The 17,500-nt window shown below is 43.4% G+C and overlaps 2 protein-coding genes across 4 annotated transcripts in view; both read left to right on the plus strand.

Annotated features, from left to right (window-relative positions):
- Positions 1 to 1,893: 1,893 nt before the first annotated feature.
- ccdc28a (coiled-coil domain containing 28A) lies at positions 1,894 to 9,793 on the plus strand. Of its 3 annotated transcripts, XR_013937373.1 has the most exons (7): positions 1,894 to 2,028; positions 3,425 to 3,625; positions 4,407 to 4,579; positions 5,317 to 5,561; positions 6,001 to 6,023; positions 8,438 to 9,469; positions 9,528 to 9,793. XR_013937373.1 is itself a non-coding variant. In XM_080526742.1 (6 exons), exons 2-6 carry the CDS (start codon positions 3,471 to 3,473, stop codon positions 8,490 to 8,492), a joined length of 651 nt encoding a protein of 216 aa, XP_080382868.1. In that variant the 5' UTR covers positions 1,894 to 2,028; positions 3,425 to 3,470; the 3' UTR covers positions 8,493 to 9,793. The 3 variants fall into 3 exon arrangements, 2 of the variants coding, with proteins under 2 accessions (XP_080382868.1, XP_080382869.1); XM_080526742.1 differs by having other exon boundaries at positions 8,438 to 9,793; XM_080526743.1 differs by having other exon boundaries at positions 1,904 to 2,028; positions 3,435 to 3,625; positions 8,438 to 9,793.
- Positions 9,794 to 14,711: 4,918 nt separating this feature from the next.
- LOC308154385 (adenosine receptor A1-like) overlaps positions 14,712 to 17,500 on the plus strand; it is a gene marked incomplete at both ends in the record, with an annotated part of 8,438 nt that continues 5,649 nt past the window's right edge. Inside the window, 2 exons of the mRNA XM_080527548.1 lie at positions 14,712 to 14,749; positions 14,956 to 15,162. Of these exons, the coding sequence (XP_080383674.1) occupies positions 14,712 to 14,749; positions 14,956 to 15,162 (245 nt within the window). The remainder of the gene's footprint in view (positions 14,750 to 14,955; positions 15,163 to 17,500) is intronic.

Raw genomic sequence — 17,500 nt, forward strand, 5'->3', positions numbered from 1 at the left:
CTGTTTACTGTTATTACACCTGAGGTTATATCTACTGTTTACTGTTATTACACCTGAGGTTATATCTACTGTTTACTGTTATTACACCTGAGGTTATACCTACTGTTTACTGTTATTACACCTGAGGTTATATCTACTGTTCACTGTTATTACACCTGAGGTTATATCTACTGTTTACTGTTATTACACCTGAGGTTATATCTACTGTTTACTGTTATTACACCTGAGGTTATATCTACTGTTTACTGTTATTACACCTGAGGTTATATCTACTGTTTACTGTTATTACACCTGAGGTTATATCTACCGTTTACTGTTATTACACATGAGGTTATATCTACTGTTTACTGTTATTACACCTGTGGTTATATCTACTGTTTACTGTTATTACACATGAGGTTATATCTACTGTTGACTGTTATTACACCTGAGGTTATATCTACTGTTTACTGTTATTACACCTGAGGTTATATCTACTGTTTACTGTTATTACACATGAGGTTATATCTACTGTTTACTGTTATTACACCTGAGATTATATCTACTGTTTACTGTTATTACACCTGAGGTTATATCTACTGTTTACTGTTATTACACCTGAGGTTATATCTACTGTTTACTGTTATTACACCTGAGGTTATATCTACCGTTTACTGTTATTACACCTGAGGTTATATCTACTGTTTACTGTTATTACACCTGAGGTTATATCTACTGTTTACTGTTATTACACCTGAGGTTATATCTACTGTTTACTGTTATTACACCTGTGGTTATATCTACTGTTTACTGTTATTACACCTGAGGTTATATCTACTGTTTACTGTTATTACACCTGAGGTTATATCTACTGTTTACTGTTATTACACCTGAGGTTATATCTACTGTTTACTGTTATTACACCTGAGGTTATATTAGTTTAGTTTAGTTTATTTATTTAGCACACAAGAAATTGTGCAAGGAGGGAACGAAGCCCAGAAGGCTTGTACAGAGTTCCATTCCACGTCAATATCATTGTTTCAAATAAAACTCATGGGACACTTACTGCACGTCAATAGGAGAAAAGAAACCACAAACAAAATCATATCCATCGGGCAGAAAGGTAGGATAGCACATACAGACACACAAGACAAAAACAAAACAAACCAAAAAAACTGAAAATAGATACAAGGATGGTAAGATTAGTAAAAAAATAAACATAGATTTCCATCTAGCCCAGTATATCTACTGTTTACTGTTATTACACCTGAGGTTATATCTACTGTTTACTGTTATTACACATGAGGTTATATCTACTGTTTACTGTCATTAGACCTGAGGTTATATCTAAATATAACAGAAAAAATGATAAGTAAGATGGTATAATTGCTTTATAAATGAAAATAACCCAGATAAACTGTCTACGTATTGATAGTGGAGTCAACCAGATAAACTGTAGAAGTTGCAAAGATGTGTGGAGTACCCAGCCTTAGTTAGTGTGCTTGCAGGATGCAAGGCACACTATTAGTATTTTACATATGTATTAGTATTGTACATTCAATTACATATACATGTTTGTGTTAGGTATGAATGACATGATTCACCCAGGAGGCAGTTTTCACTTGGACTTTGTGTTTGACTATGGTTTAACCACACGATGGCAGTATAAGACAACATAATGTGATGCTCTTCCGCATGAACATGAACATGAACTCCACCGGCACTAGGACCCCGCGGAGTCCTGGACTAGGCCGATGCAGCCATTTGCTGTCGACGCACGTTGCGTCGGGAGGTCGACGCCGTGACGTCACTACTGCGTCCAGCGTAACGTCACTAGGTGGCGGTAATGCGCCCGTAGAACAGTAGGTGGCGGTAATGCGGCAGTCTGGTTGTCAACTGCCGTACAAACTCCACAGAAGAAGAACAACAACAACAACAACAAGTGAAAACAGGCAAACTTCTGATCACAGTTGTATTAACAGAAGAAGAAGTCAGATTCATTCCAGGATGTTTTTAGCGAATCAACTCTCCGAGTAACCCCTAAGTCTGGTATGTGAGCTGTGTTATAAACGCTGTGTTTGGACTGGTAGTCTGGCATGTTGCTGTTAGCCTGTTAGCTAGCTAGCTAGCTGGTAACGCTACGTCCAAGCTAAGCTAAGCGAAAGTCCTGCTAGTCCAGCTGTCACATAGCACAGCTGCTAGCCAGGGTTAGGGTTGGACATCTACTAGGGTTAGGGTTGGACAGCTGCTAGCTAGGGTTAGGGTTGGACATCTACTAGCTAGGGTTAGGGTTGCCTGCCTGCTCGACCAGATGTCTTTATTATATAATTCTATTGTCACTTTATTTTGTTGTTGTTGTTTGTTGTCTTAGCTTCTATAACGCCTTCATGTACCCATGGTCTCTCTCTCTCTCTCTCTCTCTCTCTCTCTCTCTCTCTCTCTCTCTCTCTCTCTCTCTCTCTCTCTCTCTCTCTCTCTCTCTCTCTCTCTATTTATACTGATATCATCATCAGCGACAGCTAGCTAGTTAGTGTTTTAGAAAGTGTTTGATCATCAGTGTTTGGTGGTGTGGTGTTACTGCCCTACCAGACCCATCTGTGACTGGGATTAAACATCTGAATATGCATGTGATCCTGTTGGCAGATGGGAGCTACTGGTCTGCTCATACGTGTCGTTGTGTTAGGGAGGGTTGAGCTCTACTAACTCTAGAGTAGATTTCAAGATCCTTCTGCTTGTTTCTAAAGCTCTAGAATATGTTCAGACCTTCTGCTACCATATCAGCCCAATAGAGCTCTCAGGTCTTCTGCTAGCATATCAGCCCAATAGAGCTCTCAGGTGTTCTGCTAGCATATCAGCCCAATATAGCTCTCAGGTCTTCTGCTAGCATATCAGCCCAATAGAGCTCTCAGGTCTTCTGCTAGCATATCAGCCCAATAGAGCTCTCAGGTCTTCTGCTAGCATATCAGCCCAATAGAGCTCTCAGGTCTTTTGCTAGCATATCAGCCCAATAGAGCTCTCAGGTCTTCTGACGCTGGTTTTCTCTGTGTACCACATGTACAAAAGAAGAGATTTGGTGAGGCTGCATTCTCATTTTATGCTCCAGATTGTGTCTCACTGCCAGTTTACATCAGGGATGCAACCTCAGCACATATGTTCAAGTCAAGACTAAAAACCCATCTTTTTAATATTGCCTTTAAATGACAAAATAATTAAATGATGATTATATAATGATTGGAGCACTTTGAGCTGCAACGTTTGCAGGAAAAGCGCTATACAAATAAAAGTGAAGTGAACATGAATGCAACTCAAAGTTATTATTATTATTATTATTATTATTATTATTATTATTATTATTATTAGTAGTAGTAGTAGTAGTAGTAGTATTATCAGGCTAGTATTATTATTATTATTATTATTATTACATGAATACGTGTGGTTGTGTTAGGGGAGTCCAGGTCAGAGGTCAGCTGGTAACGTCACACCGCCTGACGATGGAGGAGAGGAAGTTGAAGAGGAAGAGCCCCCGACCCACCAGCACCCCCCAGGCCCCGCCCCCCCCGGCCTCCTCCGCCCGCAGGAACCCCCCCTCCGCCCGCCCGGGCGGCAGCCAGGGGACACACCCCAGCCAGAAGACCCGGAGCCGCAGGTGAGGCCTGCGCTAGCTCCAACTGGCTAACTGACCAGGCTAGCTCCAACTGGCTAACTGACCAGGCTAGCTCCAACTGGCTAACTGACCAGGCTAGCTCCAACTGGCTAACTGACCAGACTAGCTCCAACTGGCTAACTGACCAGGCTAGCTCCAACTGGCTAACTGACCAGGCTAGCTCCAACTGGCTAACTGACCAGGCTAGCTCCAACTGACTAATTGGCCAGACTAGCTCCAACTGGCTAACTGACCAGGCTAGCTCCAACTGGCTAACTGACCAGGCTAGCTCCAACTGGCTAACTGACCAGGCTAGCTCCAACTGGCTAACTGACCAGGCTAGCTCCAACTGGCTAACTGACCAGGCTAGCTCCAACTGGCTAACTGACCAGGCTAGCTCCAACTGACTAATTGGCCAGGCTAGCTCCAACTGGCTAACTGACCAGGCTAGCTCCAACTGGCTAACTGACCAGGCTAGCTCCAACTGTCTAACTGGTGGGTGTGTGGGTGTGCGTGGGTGTGTGGGTGGGTGGGTGTCTGTGTGTATAGTGAGTGTGTGTAGTGAGTGTGTAGTGAGTGTGTGTAGTGAGTGTGTGTCATGTCCTCTCTGCTCATGTTTCTATACAAGTCATTACTACTATTACCTTCATCCAGTGGTGTGGTTATACCTTTGGTTCACCCTCTGTGTGTGCATGTGTGTCTGTGTGTCTGTGTGTCTGTGTGCATGTGTGTCTGTGTGTCTGTGTGCGCGTGTGTGTGTGTGTGTGTGTGTGTATCCACACAGGGGTGCGAGAGAGAAGCCCAGGACGTCCCAGCATGCACTTGGGGCGAAGGCGGGCCCGGCCGCCCCCCCCCTCCAGCACTCGTTCCTGACAGACGTGTCTGACGTGCAGGAGATGGAGAAGGGTTTACTCAGCCTGCTGGACGACTTCCACTCTGGGAAACTACAGGCCTTTGGTGAGGGGGGGGGACTACAGGCCTTTGGTGAGGGGGGGGGGTCTACAGGCCTTTGGTGAGGGGGGGGGTCTACATGCCTTTGGTGAGATGGGGGGGGGCTACATGCCTTTGGTGAGGGGTGGGGGGGGCTACAGGCCTTTGGTAGGACCTTCGGGCACTGCCCTAAACTGGTTTAGATCCTACCTACAGGACAGAAGCTACTATGTCTCCATTGGCAACTTTGTATTGGACCAAATTAAAATGACATGTGGGGTTCCCCAAGGATCAATCCTTGGCCCCCTTCTATTTAATCTCTACATACTTCCATTGGGACACATCATAAAAAAGGACAAAATTGCCTACCAATGCGGATGACACTCAAATCTACATAGCCCTCTCACCGAACGACTATAGTCCCATCGACAATCTCTGTAATTGCATTGAGCAAATAAACGCCTGGATGACACAAAACTTCCTCCAACTAAACAAGGACAAAACAGAGATAATTGTATTCGGTGCACCTGACAGAGTCAGAGCAAAACTTGATTCTCTCTCTCTTCAAACTAAAAAACAGGTCAGAAATCTTGGTGTAATTCTAGACTCCGATCTAAACGTCAACAGCCACATAAACTCGATAACTAAATCAGCCGACTATCACCTGAAAAATGTATGTACCGTATGTAAAGCACTTTGAATTGCCCCTGTTGTATGAAATGTGCTGTACAAATAAACCTGCCTTGCCTTCTCCCCCCCCCCAGGTAACGAGTGCTCCATAGGCCAGATGGAGCAGGTGAGGGAGATGCAGGAGAGATTGGCTCGGCTGCACTTTGACCTGTATGGAGAGGAGGGGGGGGCAGACCTGTATGGAGAGGAGGGGGGGGCACACCTGTATGGAGAGGAGGGGGGGGCACACCTGTATGGAGAGGAGGGGGGGGCCGAGGACCTACCTGAGGAGCAGAGGAGGGCATCCTGCCACACCAACATGGACAAGCTGCTGCTGAATGTAAGACCCTGACCTTTAACCCTGACCCTAACCCTAGTAACACAGTAACACAGCAACACATTTACATTTACCTTTTAGACATTTAGCAGAAGCCTTTATCCAAAGAGACTGACATCTATACATCAGTCGTCGTAAAAGTAAACATAAATCTATGCTTGGACCAGGGGCCATTGGCAGTCTCAATGCTAGAAGAAGGAAGAATCGTTTTGTTTCATTTTTAAAATAGTTTATATTTGTTTATTTACAGTAGAGAATCTGTACAGGGGGGTAGTGGGGATGAAGAGGTCAGCAACTGTGCCTTATGAGAGATTAGCCAGTCATAGAGGAAGAGAGACTAGCCAGTTGTTGATAGAACAACAACCAATATTCATGGTTGTTGTTGTTGTAGTAGCGAGAATTGTGCAATAAAGTATTGAATCTTTTTTTTTTTTTCCCTCAGCTGGAGGAGTTGAGTTCATCGATGTATCCTTTTGAAAGTGCTGCAGAAAGTACTGCAGACACACTGGTCCTGGGCCTGCCTTACTGGTCATCATATATATGACTTATATAAGTCAGGCTATAGAAGTCAGGCTATATGAGTCAGTCTATATAAGTCATCTATATAAGTCAGTCTATATAAGTCAGTCTATATAAGTCAGGCTATATAAGTCAGGCTATATAAGTCATATATATAAGTCAGTCTATATAAGTCAGGCTATATAAGTCAGTCTATATAAGTCATATATATAAGTCATATATATAAGTCAGGCTATATAAGTCAGGCTATATAAGTCAGGCTATATAAGTCATCTATATAAGTCAGGCTATATAAGTCAGGCTATATAAGTAATCTATATAAGTCAGGCTATATAAGTCAGTCTATATAAGGCAGTCTATATAAGTCATCTATATAGGTCAGGCTATACAAGTCAGGCTATATAATTCGGTCTATATAAGTCGGTCTATATAAGTCAGGCTATATAGGTCAGGCTATATAAGTCACTCTATATAAGTCAGTCTATTTAAGTCAGTCTATTTAACTCGGGCAATATAAGTCATCTATGTCAGTCTATATAAGTCATCTATATAAGTCAGGCTATATTAGTCATCTATATAAGTCAGTCTATATAGGCCAGGCTATATAAGTCAGTCTATATAAGTCAGTCTATATAAGTCAGGCTATATAAGACAGGCTATATAAGTCAGGCTGTATAAGTCAGGCTATATAAGTCATCTATATAAGTCATCTATATAAGTCAGGCCAGATAAGTCCGTCTATATAAGTCAGTCTATAGAAGTCAGGCTATATAAGTCAGGCTATATAAGTCATCTATATAAGTCAGGCTATATAAGTCAGTCTATATAAGTCAGTCTATACATGTCAGGCTATATAAGTCAGGCTATATAAGTCATCTATATAAGTCAGGCTATATAAGTCAGTCTATATAAGTCATCTATATAAGTCAGTCTATATAAGTCGTTCTATATAAGTCAGGCTATATAAGCCAGGCTATATAAGTCACTCTATATACGTCAGGCTATATAAGTCAGTCTATTTAAGTCAGTCTATTTAACTCGGGCAATATAAGTAATCTATGTCAGTCTATATAAGTCAGGCTATATAGGTCAGGCTATATAAGTCAGGCTATATAAGTCAGGCTGTATAAGTCAGTCTATATAAGTCATCGATATAAGTCAATCTATATAAGTCAGGCTATATAAGTCATCTATATAAGTCAGTCTATATAGGTCAGGCTATATAAGTCAGGCTATATAAGTCAGTCTATATAAGTCATCTATATAAGTCAGGCTATATAAGTCAGGCTATATAAGTTAGGCTATATAGGTCAGGCTATATAAGTCAGTCTATATAAGTCAGTCTATATAAGTCAGTCTGTATAAGTCATCTATATAAGTCAGTCTATATAAGTCATCTATATAAGTCAGGCTATATAAGTTAGGCTATATAAGTCAGTCTATATAATTCGACTATATAAGTCAGTCTATATAAGTCAGGCTATATAAGTCAGTCTATATAAGTCAGTCTATATAAGTCAGGCTATATAAGTCAGGCTATATAAGTCAGTCTATATAAGTCAGGCTATATAAGTCATCTATTTAAGTCAGGCTATATAAGTCATCTATATAAGTTAGGGTATATAAGTCATCTATATATGTCAGTCTATATAAGTCAGGCTATATAAGTCGTCTATATAAGTCAGTCTATATAAGTCAGGCTATATAAGTCAGTGTTTATAAGTCAGTCTATATAAGTCAGTCTATATAAGCCAGTCTATATAAGTCCGGCTATATAAGTCAGTCTATATAAGTTAGTCTATATAAATCGTCTATATAAGTCAGTATATATAAGTCAGTCTATATAAGTCAGTCTATAGAAGTCAGTCTATAGAAGTCAGTCTATAGAAGTCAGTCTCTATAGAAGTCAGTGTATAGAAGTCCACTATATTAATCAGTCTTTATAAGTCAGCCTATATAAGGCGAGATTTCTGGCTTGGGGGACGATACTCTAGTCTCCAGCCTTCAGTCTATCTACCAGCTTCAGTCTATCTACCAGGGTCAGTCTATCTACCAGCTTCAGTCTATCTACCAGCTTCAGTCTATCTACCTGCTTCAGTCTACCTACCAGCTTCAGTCTACCTACCAGCTTCAGTCTATCTACCACTTTCAGTCTATCTACCAGCTTCAGTCTATCTACCAGCTTCAGTCTATCTACCAGCTTCAGTCTATCTACCAGCTTCAGTCTACCTACCAGCTTCAGTCTATCTACCACTTTCAGTCTATCTACCAGCTTCAGTCTACCTACCAGCTTCAGTCTATGTACCAGCTGTGCTCCTGTGTACCGGCTGTGTACCAGCTAACCCTTGACTCTCCACCAGTCAGAAACTCAACCTGGCCGACAGCCAAGAGATCCCCAGGACTGCCAGCACCTGAGACTTCCTGTCTCCTGCTCCCCTTCCTGTCTCCTGCCCCACCCCTTCCTGTCTCCTGCCCCTCCCCTTCCTGTCTCCTGCCCTTCCCCTTCCTGTCTCCCTGTCTCCTCTCCCCGCCTCCTCACCACCACCTGCACTGATCTGAGGAGGCCACTTTAGATGATTGAGATATCTCTGAGGAAGGGATGGAGTTTGCACAGAACGAGAGAGAGAGAGAGAGAGAGAGAGGGAGGAGTGCACAGTGTTTAACACACACACACACACACACACACACACACTTAGACACTGTGGTGTTACCAATGACAACGTCAGGCCTACTATCGGAGTCCTGCGTCTCACACACCAGCTCAGCTGTGGCTCAGAGCCGTCCAGCCTCTCCTGCCCTCAGAGAAGCATCATCACTCTGGCTGCCTCTTATTAACCACCAACAACCACAGGGTGTTTTATGGCAAAAGTGTTGTGAAATCCTGCTTATTGATGTGAAAACTGTTTGCATGGAACCCAGCATACCCTAGCGTATATCATATCATAGTGTCATACGCTGTTGATCCACCATGTTGTATTACATGTCTACCTGTCTACCTGTCTCTGACCAGCTGGAGTAAACGCCAGTCAGAGTGAAGGGTTCCCATGCCTTCTGGTCGCTTAAAGACACTCAGCTGTCTGGTGGTGTAACTGAAACATTGACACTAGTAGTACACGCACACAACAACAGCACCTGTTTGAAAACGGAGCTGATGAACTCAAATACAGGCCTGGTTTATATTTGGAGGGACAAAAAAACGTTCACGTTTGACAGGACTCGTAATATTAAACTAGAAGTTAGACTGACCCTGACCCTGACCCTAAACCCTGACCAGGCCCACGTAAATGAACCAAATGAAGACGCCTGTAGCCTTATGTTTTATTTAACCGTATGTTAACTAAACTGTCAAGTTATCTGTAGGTATGTTAACTGAACTGTTAAGTTATCTGTAGGTATGATAACTATGTTAAGTTATCTGTAGGTATGTTAACTATGTTAAGATATCTGTAGGTATGTTAACTGAACTGTTAAGTTGTCCTGTGTCTTTGTGGTGATCTGCAGGTGAAATGCAATAATCGTCAGCTTCTTTGATTGTAAATCATTTAATTGTTGTGTAACGTGTATGATCTAGATGTGTAACGTTGTGTATGATGTGGGGGGGTGTTTGGTGGCGTGTATATGGTGTGTAGGGTGTGTAGGGTGTGTATGGTGGCGTGTGTATGGTGGCGTGTGTAGGGTGTAAATGCAGATTTATTCTTCTTGATTTTACGCTGGGAAGTCAATAAACGTTCTGATAGTCATGAGGTGGCCTGTGTTTCATTCCCTCATACATCACAAATGTCACATGATATAGTAGTGTATTATATATATACGTATATATATAATATATATATATATATACTATATATATCAGGGGTCACCAACCTTTTTGAAACTGAGAGCTACTTCATGGGTACTGAGTCATACGAAGGGCTACCAGTTTGATACGCTCTTCTGAAATAACACATTTGCTCAGTTTGCCTTTAGTTATATATTATTAATAATGATTAATGATACTCATCTATGTGAAGACACTGATCACGTTAATGATTTCTCACAATAATTCTCAAAAATGACAACAAGGTGGGAAACAGATATCAATATTCAGCACTTTATCTCTATTAATCTCAGTAATTGTTACATTTTCAGATGATCACTTACATCACTACATTTCATAGGAAAAATTACCAATTTTCACTAGCCACTGACAAACACTTTTAAGAAAACATCAATACATTTCATAGGAAAAATTACCCATTTTCACTAGCCACTGACAAACCCTTTTAAGAAATCATGAACTATGTTGCACCATATTTCAAAAAGTTATCAATTATGTAATGTTAAAGAAAAATCAACTTACATATTTTTAAATACATCTTGTCACATTTTGAACTAATGACCAAATCTGCTGCATTTTTAACAAATTATAACTGTTACATGTCATGAACACACTTTTAAATTGAACACAATTCTTCAATATTTTAATTCAACTTTGCCATGGCACTGCCATGTTGCCACTGACAACATCTGGTATCTGTTTCTTTGTTAGTGGGAAGACTGGCATTGCATGCTGTTCACCAGTATATTGTAATCTGGTGTGTAACTTGACACTGCAACTGTGAGTGAGTCTTTCAGATGTGCATCAGTGAGGCGTGTTCTGTGTTTGTTCTTGATGAAGTTCATGTCAGAAAACGCTGATTCACAGAGATAGGTTGAACCAAACAGGCTGGCAACCTTCATAGCTGCTGTGCATACACCACTGTACTTCTCTGTATCAACAAGGCACCAACAGTTTGATGCAGCCTGGTGGGCTTTGAGGTGGAGGTCATTTTGCAATGTTATGATTTCAATCTCCACCTGTCCAGCATCCAAGTTGAACGTTGCACTTAGTTGCTCAGCACAGCATGTTGTGTCCACATTCATGAAAGGATTGGAAATGAATGACACACATGGCTCAAGCTGATGAAGGTCACAAAACCTATTCTCAAACTCTTGCCCAAGTCTGTTTATGACTTCACAGTACTTTTCTGCAACTTTGTCAAATGTCTCAGATGCAGAAGCATTGTCTTTCAGCACCGACTGCACAGAGGGAAAGTGCAGCACCTTTTTTCTCTTTATATCAGTGGTTCTCAACCTTTTTTGGGCCAGCGCCCCCCTGTCCATTATCCGGGCCTCTTACCGCCCCCCATCAAAAAAAGTAGGCTTATTTTCTTCCCTGAATATTAATGTTGACTAATATTCTGTGTTATATCATTTAAAAAGCATGTCACTGAATGCCAAATAATAGATTGGATTTAACTGGGCAGTTGGAATATCATTATCATTAGTTTACCAGAGAGCAGAAAAGCCATGTGAATGTGAATAAAAATGCTGTTTCTGTTAAACAAACTCAGACAAGAGCAGAGAATACAAACAAACGCTACGGAACAGCAGCAATTTCACAAATGTCCGGTGCAGAACAAACGGTAGGCTAGAAAACTGTACATTACAACTAACATTGTTAGTTTTTTAAGTGTGCTGGTGTTGCATTTTGCCAAATTGCTGTTTTATGATGCTAATATTTATTCATTTTTGATTGGACTTTGGGGGGGTGGTGTCACAATATGGCGGCGAACAATAGGGGGCTATTATTTTAATATTTTATTTAGTATTCTAAGGTATTATTTTCATAAACTGAACACTTGGTTCGAATTTCTCATGTCAAAACTCTTCTTTTCGTGTCCACAAGAGAGTCAGTTACAAGGCTTGGCTAGATGTGGTTCAACCACAGCTGAACACATTGCTGTCCCTTCTCATTGAACTCTGCCAAGTCCGATGCTGTGCAGGGCTGCTCCAGCACGGGGCATATCAGGAGGTGCTGCATGGTCTGTGGTTCAGTGCCACAGTCACACACAACGTCCCAGTCATTTAGGTATCCCCATTTGGCGAGAGTGGCTTTTGTACGTCCAACACCAGATCTTATCCTGTTTAGGCATTTCCACACTGCGTAGTTATGTTATGTTATGTTATGTTAATTTCATTTATAATGCGCCCCCCATCCAACTTTTACATCGGCCCGGGGCGCAGAGCGTAGTTGGTGTCTGCTCCAGGGGGCAGTGACTCGCTCGCCTTTAGCTCCATTGTTGTTGCTGGTGGGAGTTTGTCAAGCCTTTCTTCCCACCGAGTGACTCTTTCACTGCTTGTGCTCGGTGTTCCGAGGGGCGGGACGCTCTTCAGGAAACTTTTCCTTGATTTAAAGCGGCTTTTGGCTGGCACATGGCCGAAGAGAGGATGTCTGGTCAGTAGACTGTTGTTGGCGTTCTTTCTTGCTTGCTGCATTTCGTCGTATCTCTGGTGGGGCTATGCCTGCCAGGATGTACAGGCGGTCTGTTGGTGTTGATTTCAGACAGCCTGTCATAAGGCGGCAGCTAGCATTGAGGGCGGGATCCAACTTCTTGGCATGGGCAGCTCGCTCCCATACTGGGCAGGCATACTCGGCAACTGAGTAGCAGAGAGCTAGTGCGGTTGACTTCAGAGTCTGTGGGTTAGCACCCCAGGTTGTGCCAGTGAGCTTGCGGATGATGTTGTTCCTCGCACTCACTTTGCACTTGGTCTTCTCAGTGTGGATCTTAAAAGAGAGGCATCTGTCCAGGTTTACTCCTAGGTAGACTGGGTCCTCACAGTGTTCAAGGAAAGTTCCTGACCAGCTGACCTTCAGTTGGCGCTTGGCTTCACGGTTTCTCAGGTCGAAGGCACACACCTGTGTCTTGGATGGGTTTGCACGTAGGTGGTTCTCTTCATAGTAAGGTGTTAGCTCTGCCAGAGCCTTGTGGAAGGCCATTCTTGAGTTTTCGACACCTGCTTTTCTTTCCTCCTAGCTCAACGAAGAAGTGCCTATTTTCAAGCATGCTTTCAATCAGTTCTGTCAGACGGGTGTCTCTTGTGGTCTCCAGGATCTTGCTGAGGAGACGTCTGTGGTTGACTGTGTCATAGGCAGCTGAGAGGTCGACAAACACCACACCAGTTACCATCCCTTCCTCATATCCGTCTTCGATGTACTGGGTGAGGTTGAGTACTTGGCTAGTTGTTGATTTGCCAGGGCGGAAACCTGCTTGTTCAGGGATGAGGTGTTCGTCAACAAAGGTACAAATTCTGTTGAGGATCAGATGTTCAAAGAGCTTGTAGGTGTGACTCAAAAGTGAGATTGGTCTGAAGTTCTTAGGAGCGGATGGGTCTTTCCCCGGTTTCAGCAGTGCTATAATGTGGGCTTTCTTCCAGATGTTAGGGAGCTTGTGTGTTGTTAAGCACTCATTGTAGAGCTGTAGAAGCCACGTCTTTGCCTTGTGACCGAAGTGCTTGATCTGTTCGGTTGCGATGTTATCCAGTCCAATTGCCTTTCCTGGTTTGAGGATAGAGATTCCCCCTTCCAGCTCTTCCATAGTGAGCTGTCTTGTAAAAGCAGGGTCCTCAATGTATTTATTGCGGTTCAGCTTGGTCTTTTTCCCTCTCTTTCTACTCTTTCCATTTTCGAGCAATTGGTTGATTGCTCAATATCAAAACATATCAAAACTTAACAAAGTTCCAAAGTTCAGAGCTCTGCGCTCTGCCCAGAGATGGGTGCTCTGACTGAAAATACGGTTTTGTCCGAGCGAACTGACCGTTCGTGCATTTACGAACGTACCGGTAATAACACTGCTGACAGCTGTTTTTCATGAGAAAAATACTTTATGCGTGAACGCCCCCCAAGAACACCTCAAAGCCCCCCTTTTAAAAAGATTTGTTCCAGCGCCCCCCGATGTTGTCTGAACGCCCCCTGGGGGGCGGTACCACCCCCGTTGAGAAACGATGGACTATAATGGTAAATGCATGCACACGGACACAACATTATTATTTTTTACCATTCTATTATTGTATTGTTCAATTGTATCTTGCCTAATTGTTTCCATTGCCATGAATTGTACTCTCTTGTACTTGTAATGGGATGTAATAAACGTTTGGCACACATGGCAATAAAAAATCATGAATCTTGAATTATTATTATTATTATTATTATTATTATTGTTTAGCTATTTAAACGTGTCAGCCCTGCAATTGTGTTTCCTGAGGGTTAGCTGACAACCCCACTGACAGATGACAGGTAGATAGTGACAGGTAGTGTAATGGGGGAGTGGTTGTCTTGAGGGTGTGGTTGTCTTGAGGGAGTGATTAGGGTGGAGTTAACCAGCTATTGTTCCCACCCATTACCTCTGTGAAAAACGTCTCTGAAGACTTTGAGGCTGGATATCTCAGTACGGTGGTTCAGGGGGTATCAACGTTCAAATATCCATGACTTCTTCAACTTGTTTCAGATTTCAATCATTTTAAAGTTTACAATCTACCCTTTCATAATCTGGAAAAAACTAAAAAAGATTTTGCCCTACTTGCGGACTTTTTAACCATGCCCTGTCACATATACCATTCACTGGCAGGTAGGAGATAAATTATGTGATTATTGTCAAAACCCCAAATGAGCATATACGTTCATTAGCATAACACACATACACACACACACACACACACACACACACACACACATGTACACACACTGTGGCATCCCTCTCTTGAGTGAGACTCAGCACCGTGGACAGCGTCCATTCTGGCCTCAGGGCCGAGTACCTGCAGGTAAAACCCAGCACCATGGACAGCGCCCATTCCAGCCCCTGGGCAGAGGAGATGTAGGGAAACCCCACAGCTATGCACAGCTGCCCTGCATTCCCCAATTAGCAGAGCTGCAGTGAGAAACCAACTCACAGGAGATAAAGAGGGCAGAAACCAGCAGACAAAGGGGCGGCCGAGGCAGAAGCACGCACGTTGGGGTGAGAGCCGGACTACGGCACTGTATCTATGTTTACAGTGATTAACTGTTCTGTTCTGTTGCCAGACCGAGGTCCTGTGACTGTAGTGGAGAGGCCCCGACAGCCGGAGGCTCAGTGACGGGACACCAAACGACTGCCCCCACGGAGCCACCTCTGGCCCACTTCCTACCCACAGCTACCCCAGAGACACCCGTCGGGCGCAGCCTAGTAGAGAGGCCCCGACAGCCGGAGACTAGGCAGACGACGAACTCCTACCCGGACCGTGGCGTAGGGTGAGAGCCGTGCAGCGGCAACTTATTTAAGAGTATCTTTATTAATGTGTTGTATGCTACCTCCATAGCACCAGTCGGGCGCAGCCTATGGGAGAGGCCCCGACAGCCGGAGAGGACCACTGCAGAGCCCCCCGGCTATCCTTCTAACACCCCCTTCTGAGTTTGAGTAACGGCGAGAAGCCTTCAGCTGGCCTTATTGCCCTTGTTCTTTTTTTCTGTTAATAAAATACGCCTAGAGTGGCTAACTGTTCCTCCTGTTTTGTGTCGTCTCTGGCTTGTGTGTGCACTTTTCACTGGTCTCAGTGAGAGGGATACCACAACACACACACACGTACACGTACACACACATGTACACACACACACTCCTTTCCTCCTCTCTCTGCAGGGTGTGATGCATCCGTTTACAGTCAGGGTTCAATACCAAACCAAAACAAACTTCCTCACCTTTGTTCCTTTGATGTCGACAGTATCGCGCCCGGCGATACGGTTGTCAGGGGCACCTGGAGCTTTGTGATGGATCTATAATAACACACACACACACACACACACAGGGATGTGGACTTGCAGGTGGTCGCTGGTCTCAGTCAGGATTAATCTAGAAGGTTCTGATGGTCTGCATTGGTTTTCTCCTCCTGACCAGAGACAGGTGTGTGTGTCTGTGTGTCTGTGTCTGTGTGTGTGTCTGTGTCTGTGCCAGAGGTCACTGAGTGAGTCTGAGGTGAGCGTGTGTCATGATTGATTTTTATTTATTTACCTTGATGTATTTGATGTGATGTATTTGATGTGATGAGACAAAGGTTACCTGGTGAAATGATTAACCTAGTTTACCTGGATCTACCTGGAAGAGAGTTTAAAGAGAAGAGGTTTTAAAGAGAAGAGAGTTTAAAGAGAAGAGGTTTTAAAGAGAAGAGTTTTTAAAGATCTAGACCTGGGGTGGTCAACCAGTCGGAGACTAAGATTGGGGTACTAGTACCACAAAGAGCCACATCATACATGCGCACTACGAGACAAGTGGCGTAATTTCAGCAAAAGCCAAGGTATGGCAAGGTGCCAAGTGGGGGGGTTGAGGGGGGGGGGGGGACACAAGGGATTTTCCTCGAATCAGTTGTGAAATATTCAATGAGTTGGTGAGTTGTTTCTATACTTCAAGGTAATGAATGAAAGAGGCAGCTACAGTATGTAGGTAGTAATCTACATCTTTCCTAGCAGGCAGACTGGTTCAATCTCCTTAGAAACAAAACAAAACGTTACAGATTTAGCTATTCTCAACTCTAAAGTAACTGCACTGTTAAACACACTAGTATTGTAAGACCTCACCTGTGTCCCTGTGCTTGTGTCTCTGCTGCCCTTTGACCAGAAAAGGTCAATTTCCCTTTTTTTCCCTGGCATGTTTGTGTTACTAGCTCACCTATTAAAAGTGAGATGATTGACAAAAACATGCTTGCTCACACACAAGTTATTGCTACTGGCCCCAATTTGGTACAGTTATTACAGACATGATTGAGAATAGAGACATGGTTGACATACGTAAACTAGCTGCTGTGTCCTTTAACGTTCGCTAATTAGCTTGTTAGCGTTAGCTTCACAATCGCGGGTGACGTTAGGTCTAAAGGTTTTTCACTAAAATAACATCGGAACATGTTTGTATTGACACAACATGACATCGACTTGTTCATTAATATTACATTTGAACAGTATTATGGCGTTTCTACAGTTTGTTTAATCCACCTAAATTAACGAGGATTATGGACAAGGTTTTAACATGAACGTTACGTGGCCTGTTTATTGAGGAACTGTTGCTAGGCTACTAGCCATAGCAGAAACCTCGATGTCCCGCTCAGCGTGTTGAGTTACCGTTACCTAAATGGTAAATGGTAAATGGACTGACTTATATAGCTATGCCTTATTCCAAAGCGCTTTACAACAGCCTCTCATTCACCCATTCACACACACATTCACACACCAATGGTGGCAAGCTACCATGCAAGGCGCCGGCCCGCTCACTGGGAGCAATTTGGGGTTCAGTGTCTTGCCCAAGGACACCTCGACATGTGGCCAGCCGGGGCTCGAACCGCCGATCTGCCAACCTTGCGATGATTAGACACAGCCTCTACCTCCTGAGACACAGCCTCTACCTCCTGAGACACAGCCTCTACCTCCTGAGACACAGCCTCTACCTCCTGAGACACATCCTCTACCTCCTGAGACACAGCCTCTACCTCCTGAGACACAGCCTCTACCTCCTGAGACACAGCCCCTACCTCCTGAGACACAGCCTCTACCTCCTGAGACACAGCCTCTACCTCCTGAGACACATCCTCTACCTCCTGAGACACAG

This window comes from Nansenia antarctica, assembly GCF_963989245.1.
Source record: "Nansenia antarctica genome assembly, chromosome: 3".
Classification (NCBI taxonomy): domain Eukaryota; kingdom Metazoa; phylum Chordata; class Actinopteri; order Argentiniformes; family Microstomatidae; genus Nansenia; species Nansenia antarctica.

Coding starts and splice junctions, on each gene's coding strand:
- ccdc28a (XM_080526742.1), top strand. CDS start 3,471: ATGGAGGAGAGGAAGTTGAAGAGGAAGAGCCCCCGACCCACCAGCACC. Junction 3,626..4,406: donor CAGAAGACCCGGAGCCGCAG/GTGAGGCCTGCG, acceptor GTATCCACACAG/GGGTGCGAGAGAGAAGCCCA. Junction 6,024..8,437: donor GAGGAGTTGAGTTCATCGAT/GTATCCTTTTGA, acceptor ACTCTCCACCAG/TCAGAAACTCAACCTGGCCG.